This window comes from Adiantum capillus-veneris, chromosome 13 (assembly GCF_014529385.1).
Source record: "Adiantum capillus-veneris isolate H3 chromosome 13, ASM1452938v2, whole genome shotgun sequence".
Taxonomy (NCBI): Eukaryota; Viridiplantae; Streptophyta; class Polypodiopsida; order Polypodiales; family Pteridaceae; genus Adiantum; species Adiantum capillus-veneris.
Window position 1 is genome coordinate 42,052,271 of NC_140943.1, and position 9,245 is coordinate 42,061,515.

A 9,245-nucleotide genomic window follows, 5' to 3' on the forward strand; every position below is an offset into this window, starting at 1 on the left:
GACATTGCTTGATCAAGTGATCATTAGGTTTACAATAATGGCAACGCATCTTCTTTTTTCCCTTATCACTTGAATTCCCAGACGAATTGCTGCCAGCAACAACATTAGGAACAAGTAATTTATTACTCGTAGAAGAATCATGAGAAGTGGCTACATTGCTGTTACCATCTTTTCTTTGACCAGTAATAAAGGCATGTTCAACTGCACACTGTTTATCCCTATTTTTTTAATTGACTCTTGCAACAACAATGTGCATAATGTATCAAACTTGACAACTTTTGGATTTCCTTGGATCATAAGTCTCCAAGTACTAGCAAAATTTTGGTACGAATTTGACAAAGCATCAAGAACAATCTGCACGAGGATACTGTCAAAAATGACTTCGTCTGCAAAAATAAGTTGCCCATTTATATCCTTGACACCAACAAGAAAAGTGTCAATTTCATCTTTCTCATACAAAATCTTTGACTCAATCTCTTTACACAACAATGCAATTTTAGCCTCATTGCCACTTGCATAAAGACCAGCCAGAATGTCCCAAGCTTGTTTTGCAGATTTTGCTGAACAAATATGAGGAATATTCACATACAATGCAATCAATGCATAAGCCTACACTTCTCTTACATCCCAACGAGCTTGCTCAGTCATAGGCAAAACAGCTCTGGCAACAACAACCCTACCACCAATACCTGCAACATCACGTACATCCTTAGAACCAACATGTATATCAATGCCCTGCACAATATTCCAAACACTCTTTGACACAAGGACATGTTGCATCATGTAAGACCACATAGGATATTGTCCCTAGCAAATCTATCCTCAATAGCAAACATCTTAAACATATCTGTGTTGTCAACCATGGCAAATGGTTGCGTCTAATGTGAAAACTGTCCGAAAAGAGGAGAAACTAGGTGGGACCAACGTGCTATATAGCACAATCTGTAGAAGACTATAAGAGGCATGTTATGCAAAAAAACGGCACTAACAAAAATCGGCACAAGATGATGAAATTGCCTGTGCAACACTACTTGTAGGGGAAACGGAGGCCGAAATGACCCCGAATGGAAATTCTGAGCAGATCATGCTCACACTCGAAGCATTCGTCAACCTGCTGACGCTCATTAAAGCTTAAAATCGAAGAAAGTAGACAGGCGTGTGCTAGAGCTATTGGCGACTAAGTCCGAGAGAACACAACATGCTTTGATACCAATTGTTGGAATTAGGGTTGCAAGAAAATGCTTGGAGAAGATGAAGGAAGATAGATGGCCCTAGACTAATGGGCGTATATGGCCTATTGTTGGAATTAGGGTTGCAAGATAATGCTTGGAGAAGATGAAGGAAGATAGATGACCCTAGACTAATGGGCGTATATACAATGCACAAAAAAAAAACATCCTAGTGAGGAAAAAAAAACACCGACGATCGTAAGTGTGTTCACACACATCACTACCACATGTATATGGTAACACAACCCATGCCTCTTACCAAGCAAGGTGAAAAGTCACAATGGCCTACATAAGAGGTTAACAGAGTGTGACCCACAACTACATGGCACTTCTTTATAGCAAATTTCGACACGTGGCAAGGAGGGATGCTGAAATCCCTCCATACTTTATTTATAGTATAGATAGATATAGATGAGAAAACATAAAGCGGACGAGAGAGAGTGTCACCCACAACTCAACGGCACTTCTTTATAGAAATGGAAAAACATATAATGACTATCTCACATATACGCAAGACAAGGCTTCTCTAACAAGAAATAGGAAGAAAACAAGTTTGCCATCATTAGCTTGCCATATGGCACTAATCAACAAGGTTATCCAACGGTCCACAATTGCTATGAAGGATTCCATACTTTACTAAGATTTATGAAGAATTAACACTAGCATCTTGGTACGCAAACCAAGAAGAAGAACTATCTCTCATAATGAACGCTTCTGTGTCCACACCCACCATGCTAAGTCCTTAAAGGCTCCACTGCAATCTTCGCATTCAACATCATCACACAGTCGTTGGGAAAAGACATGAAAATATCACACTGATCTATGTAACATAAGATTATTTTACACCTTTGTTTGCGGCAGCGAGAGACTTATATACATTTGTCCAAAATTGTGATCAGATTCAAGAGCCCTTGTTTGAACACCATTAGGTCTTGATACTCTCCACAAATGACTCATGACCATCAATCAGCCTGTCAAAAATGGCATAAGATTCAAAAGCCCTTCTCTCAACACCATCAAGTCTTGACATTTTGGCCCTCTTGATTCTCCAAAGATGAGAACCCCAACCTAAAAGCCCCATCAATAATATTACACATCATTCCATCCTTCCTTTCGAAGGCATAAAAAGCAATAGACCAGATCCTTCTTCTCAATTGACTCATAAGACAACTTACACGATCTCATGATTAAACACCCAAAGATGCAAATGACAGGGAAGCTTGCAGCCCAGACATCGCATTTGCCTGATAGCTTCACATATCGCAAAGAGCTCAATAGAAAGAAATGGCCAACTTGATTTCAAGATTCAACAGCACCATACTCACTCCAGGCCGCTCTGTGCCTCAAGTTCGTCTATCGTAAGCCAAGGATATGGGATATCTCCTTCACTGAGTGATTCAAGAAACTCAATTTCCCTCGGTGTCTTGAAATACTTCAGCAAATCCGCATCTGACATGATCTCCCTATCTGGCTGGACAGGTGGAGTCGATAGTGCAAGCCTGTAGTAACCAGCTTTAAGTATGTCTTCATGTGCTCCCCTAATAAGACAATACTGAATTAGAAAGTCTTCATCATCTAGAGCTCTATCGTGTGCCTTTGCATCATCATTCACATGCATTGAAGCAGAGAATTGTGAGTCTTTCAGTTGCAAAGCCTTTCTAACAATAAACTCTTCATTTCCTTCACTTGCAAGCTGGCTCGCCATCTCTAGCTTGACAGTCACAATGCGTCTCTTTGCAGCCTCAATTTTCGCAGAACGTTTGGCAGTTGTTTCTCCATTCGCCATAAAACATGGAGGTAAAGGTTTCCAAGTACGATGCTCTCCTGTTTCGAGTTTTCCATCTGATTTGGTCATCCTTTCAGCTCTTTCGCCTCTTATCGCCTGATTTTCCAGCTTTGCTTCTTTCAAACTACTACACTCCGTGGTATCACTACCCACTTTTTGTTTCTTGATGACCGGAGCAATTGCTTCATCTGGCAAAGGACCTGGATCTTCATCCTTCACCACATCAAATGGCTGGTTCTCTAAGACAGATCTGATTTTGGGGCCATACTTGACATAGAGAGCTTTTGCAATGTGGCGCAGAGCCACCTCTTCCATCACTCCATTTTCATGTGGGTTGCTTGCAACCCCGCAAGTCTTTGCAACCTGACGGCCACCATCCATCTTTACCCTGGTTTCCAAGTATTGCAATAGAAAGGGTAAATGTCTGCTTAGAGTTTTCAATGTGATGTCCTTGCCCCATGGCAACAATTGTGCAAAGCCAACCAAGGATGTCATGTATTCCTTGAGACGCAATCGACTAGTCGCAGGATTCACATGAAGCTCCCTTGATACCAAATTCAGATCCACTTTAATGTTGTTTGCTTTGCCTATGATAACCGCGACTGCAGCTACAAGCGCGAGCGGATGGCGCCCCGCAGCCAAGCTCCACTCGACACCATATCTCAAGAGACAATGCCCCTGTCTTGACGACCTGCGCAAAGCATCTCGCTCCATAGCCACAAATGCTGGGTGATGCGACATAATCTTATCGAAATAGACAGCCGAGTCAAAGGGCGTGCTTTGCATATCCATGTGATCGAGCACGCGTTGATACACACGCAGAATATCTTTGACAGGACAGTTGAGGGTGGTTGCAATCTCTGCTGCAGAGAGCGGAAGGGAGTGCTTGCGTGAAACAATGTAGATACATGTGGCAATAAGCAGATCGATCCAGCTATGGGCACCCCATTTCTCTTCTGTGATGATGTCAAGCATGTGTTTAACATCATCAACCTTGTCTTTGGGGAGACGGAGGAGTGAGGCGAGCTCATCAAGCTTGGCTATGGTGTAGCGTTTCCTGTGATCAGACCGGAAGCCGATGCGAGAACCAGGTGCAAAGGACCAGGCTTGGCGGCCGACACCAAGCGAGCCTACAGTGCCACGGCCACCAACATAGGTGCCAACCCTGCTGCCTTCATCGTCAAAATCAACGTGCCTGAGTACTGTGTCTTGCCGCACAAGGCCGCATGCCTCACAAGCAAAGACGCCTGTACCCACATCAAAAGTCATGCATTCTAAACCACAGCCCTCGCATGCGTTTCCGCTCTCCATTGGCGATCGCAGACGAAGACCAAAGCTCTGCGTTCCGGGCAGACGCGAGAGAGAGAGAGGGCGAGAGAGAGAGAGACGCAAACGGCGTGCGTTCGACCCTTGGTTCAACAAGGTGAACAGGCTTGAGTTAAGTATTATTGAAGCAATTTCGCTTCAAAGTTCTGAGTGCAGGGCTGGGGGCAGATGCAAAATCTGAGAGCGAGACATTTACTTTTCTCTTACAATCGAAGAGCGGATGCAAGAAGTATGGGGTATCTAGCTGTAAAAGGATAAAACATCCCATGAAAGGGAATCTCCATTTTCGAGCCTGTATTTTAAGGCTAGGGAGAGAACGGACGTGTGGCGGTCACTTTTGGAAATCGTTGTTTCATGTCGTTGTCGTGGCAGGATTGTATGGGCCATTGTTTGCTTTAATTAGTGAAAGTGCGGCACTGCGAGGCTCATGAGCGCACCTGCCACTTACCTGCAGGTATAGGTGGCTGTTGATTGCTGCAGTGGTGAAGAAAGACAGCCGGGTACTGCAACCGTCACGTGTTTGCTGTGCAATCGTGGACGCCGACAACTGCATGTTGATTTTGGTTTGCTGTAGCGCTTGAGGACGACAGCCGGGTACTGCAAGCGCCATTCGTTTGCTGCAGCCGCGAGTAGGGAAATTTGTCATCCTGTTTTATGTTTTACAGTCGAGAGGGTTGTGCACGGAAGACAATAGCTGGTACAATTTTGTCTTATGCGCAGGGAGTGGATCCCATGGGATTGTACGAGTTGGAGAGGTAGACGAACAAGCACAAGCGATCGTTACCGTGCATAGGCATTTGCAGGTGGAGCAGCATGTTGTTTGCACCCGTGAGCTATTTGCTACAATAGTGGACAACAACAGCGAGGTATGTACATACTGCATAATATTGTATGTGTATTGTAATGGTAAAGAGAACCATCAAAGAAAATGAAAGCAGTACTCTTTTTTTGCTTCCCTTGTCGCCGCGTGTAGGGCAGCCTCTGTAAATGTGCGTACCATCTATTGTTTGCTACATTGGCTATGAATTTATGGACAGCGCTACTGTTAATGCATGTTGTAGTTCAGTGGGTTGTATCTTTAGGGTTGTTGTCAAATGGCAAGGATGAAGCATCTCGCCAGGTCGGCAGACGTTACTCCCTCTAGTTCAAAGAGACCTCGAGGGAGGCCTAGGCTCTCGGAACAAGAGAGAATGGCTCGTACAGAAGGCAACAAACCCAAAAAGATGCTCGAGCTGAGCATAACAGTGTCTACAGGCAGTAGTGATGTGGATGTTGCTTTGTTTCTAAGGTTTTAAGCCTTTGTGGAGGAGGAGGTGGTCGCCGGCATGTGCTCGATCGAGCGTGGCGGCACCGTCTTCCACCTCCACTTTCAGATGGTTGTTCGGATCATGGCGACTTCCATTATTGCAGTGAGCAAGAAAATAAAGCAGTACCTAGGATGGGATGTTGATAGTCCCGTTGCAGCGAACATTCTCTGTCGTGCCCTCAAGCAAAAGAATATGCATACCTTCCATGGTATGTTGGGGTATTGCATGAAAGACATGGATCAACTGCATTATGAGAACTTCTCGCATAATGTAACAGTTGTTGACGATATCAAATAGGGAATCGAACTATACACACAGTATGGGGCAGATGAGCTAAAGAATAGGGTTTGTCTGACGCATGCGAATATTTTTGATCATGCACTTATGTATTGGAAATTCCCCTTGAAGCACCCAATTGGTAACAACTTCTTATCGACATCGCACCATATGCTAAAGTCTGGCAAGTACTATCCGTCTTCCTTGTGGATAACACCTTTTCAGGGGCGTGGAATGCCGTTGAAAAAGATCAAAGCATTATGGCAAACCATGATTTTTCCTTCTTCTACAACATATCAGGATGTGATTGATATTTTTGTTCTTGATGAGGCTTACACGAACGTGCAGCCTCGCAACGATTGGTTTCTTAGAAGGTGACAAGAAACCCATAGGTACATTCGTTTCTTCCCGTTAATATTACTTGTGTTGCAGTGGTAAATGTCACTGCTAACATTCTTAATTTTTTGCAACTTCTTGTCAACGACCAAGGGAATTGGCCAACATCTCCTCAACAGGTCAATCCTCCAAGGGTTGCAGAGAAAAACATAGTTGTCTATCCGACAAATGGTCACGAAGGACTAATCGGCAATCCTTCAAGTATAAAAGGCAAAGAAAAGGTTGTTGTGCTGGATAGTGAAGACGAAGAGGATGCATCTCTTCGCGCAGATGCTCGCGAGGGATTCATCAGCAACCCTTCAAGTGTAAAAGGCAAAGAAAAGGTTGTTGTGCTGGACAGTAAGACGAAGAGGATGCACCTCTCGGCCCAGACTTCATTCCACTCTTCACTAGAAGAGGAGTCACTACTATTGCTAGTTAAAATGATGTATATAATATGTTACGATCACTTCCCTGGCAGCTAGTGTTATTGCATCCTTCTCTGAAAGCCTTCTTGATGTTTTGCAGGCTCGATGGAGCAATCTAGCCCTCGGGATAGTGCAGAAACACAGCCTCCAGAAGCGCCTGCATTGGACGAGGATGCAACGCTCGACAAACTCCATGACGTACTCGTGCAAATGTGGCGCCAACTGCGTGGAGACACTCCTGAAGACTCGACTACTCTACACACTTTTATTCATAATTCTGTAGACAATTTAAAAAATATGATTAGTGAATACGAAGTCAATGTAACAAACGTATAAATCTCGCAGCTCCAAGAGCAGATACAATGCTTGCGCACCGAGGTCACATAGTTGAAGGTGCAACTCAACAGGCTTAATGCGATTGTGACCAAATTGAATAATATTACTAATAAATTTTGTTGCTGATACTCTTTACAATTCCGTTTCTCACAACTTGTACCCTTCTCTTCTTCCGTAAAGCATTCTGTACGTGTTTGTTGCGAACAAAATAATCTCGATCTCTTTTGCAAATGTTCTATGGCATGCGTTATTGTTCAGTGGTAAATTAATTGGTATGTTTTTCGTGTTAAATGTCTGTTTATCCTTGTGGTCCTTCGTGAGGGTGTCTGATATGTATGGAACTTGCCGCTTTTTTCTGCTTGTACCCTCACATTCCTTTCACCTTATAAAGATGCCAAAGAATCTTCAATGTAATGAATTTATTTTCTACTCTCTCAGTAGAGAGAGAGAGAGAGAGAGAGAGAGAGAGAGAGAGAGAGAGAGAGAGAGAGAGAGAGAGAGAGAGAGAGATACCATCAGTGTTTCTGTTTCTAGACAAGGAGTTGAGCGAGATTTGACTGGTGTGAGCACAATTGCATTGATTAAGGGAAATATGGGTGGCATGTGCGGTAGGCCATATTAGAGGGGGGAAAGTGAGGCGGATTCGAATCAGTGCTCCAAAAAACCTAGGTTTAGCACTTATAGAAGGATTCGATGGCGGCTTCCATTCCCGACCTTTAACACACCTTCGTGGAGTAAATTCCTTTCCGTTAGGCATGCAACTAATATACTTGAAGATGTACGGCAACGCGTTGAGTATGATGTATTCATGTACTTGTCGCGTCACTCGATGTTGTTGTAGAGTGGTGGTTTGGATGTGTGGAAATATCATGTTGATAGGAAGACTCCCCTCCTTCAAACCTAATCCATGAGTTTGCTTTGGCTCCCCTTTTGCTTGAGGGCCCTCGCCCTCCCCTTGCCCCATATCCATCTAACTCACATAGAAGCCAAATGGTTGGGAAGTATACCTTATGGACGACAAGATACAAGATAACCTCTTTAAGGATCTCCGTGAAAGAACGTCTCGGAAGGCTCATGAGGTAGAGGGCGTGCGGCCATTCAATCCAGTAAACATTGGCTGGACATTGGACACCTCTAGCAGCTCTTCTGACGTTGGCCCATTTCTGCGACCCATACGAGAACTTATGTGTCCATACCTTGATAGGCAGGCTCAATAAGGGGTCGTGGTCTGAGTCCAACTTCTTTAGTCGAGGCGCCATCAACGTTAGAGAGGCTAAACCCTCTATATGATGATATCTTCGAAGCCAATACAATCACATCGTGATAGATTCCAGACGGCTGAGGTTTACCACGAGGTGCCCCTATCACACCCTACTCTGTCGATGCATCGCTCCCTAGCATCAACTAATTCCCTCATAGACCTTGATTCGGACACCATCAGCATGATTGACCCCTTGAGAGAGGCCACCTCTATCGGCAGTGGCCTTTGCGTCGTGCCCTAGCATCGACTGATTTCCCCATAGACCTTAATTTGAATACCATCATTGTGATTGACTCCTTGAGAGAGGGCCACCCTCCACATGCGGTGACCCTCCGCGTACTACGAAGAGCCTTGGATAGCTGGTGTGTTGAAGTGGGTCCATCGCTATTGGGTGGTCCCCACTCTTGCAGATCTCCATTGGTTTGATCGATGGTGGAATGGCACGGGCGGGTTGGGGAGGTCGCCACTAAAGGTGGTAAGAGTTATCCCATGCTCCCCTCCTTGGGAAACACAAACCACATGGGCAGTGGCTCTCACCCTCCTAGGTTCCTTAAGCACCCTACTGGTTTGTGTACGGCGAGACCGCAATGAACTTGAGAATAGAAAGATTGCGCACCGTCGTCATGATGGACTATGCAACACAGCTATACACAAGGGGTCAACCTGATTGGGACACAGAGACTACATCACTTTGTTAGACACAACAAATGGCCTATTTGAACTGGTCAATGAGAAAACAAACAAAAATTATCATATGATGATCAACAATCATACAATTTTGACCTTATGTCGATCATGTGTTTTGACGAACAAGCAAGATTGGGATGCAAGAAAACAAAACAAAGTGTTACACTAGCCTTAGGACACCTATTGGATTTGACCAAATGTCATTCTGAGTGTGCATAAAATTGTGACTCATCG

At 44.4% G+C, this 9,245-nt stretch overlaps 1 protein-coding gene and 1 pseudogene across 1 annotated transcript; one reads left to right on the forward strand and one right to left on the reverse strand.

Annotated features, from left to right (window-relative positions):
* Positions 1-2,031: 2,031 nt before the first annotated feature.
* Positions 2,032-4,481, reverse strand: LOC147443872 (POLLEN-EXPRESSED TRANSCRIPTION FACTOR 2). The gene has a single exon (XM_086526687.1). The coding sequence runs from the start codon at positions 4,324-4,326 to the stop codon at positions 2,551-2,553; it is 1,776 nt and encodes a 591-aa protein (XP_086382813.1). The 5' UTR covers positions 4,327-4,481; the 3' UTR covers positions 2,032-2,550.
* Positions 4,482-5,444: 963 nt separating this feature from the next.
* On the forward strand, positions 5,445-7,241 carry LOC147443873 (uncharacterized; annotated as a pseudogene).
* The last annotated feature ends 2,004 nt before the right edge of the window (positions 7,242-9,245 follow it).

Bases quoted from the DNA above. Each gene is read 5' to 3' on its own strand.
- LOC147443872 (XM_086526687.1), bottom strand. From the start codon at position 4,326: ATGGAGAGCGGAAACGCATGCGAGGGCTGTGGTTTAGAATGCATGACT.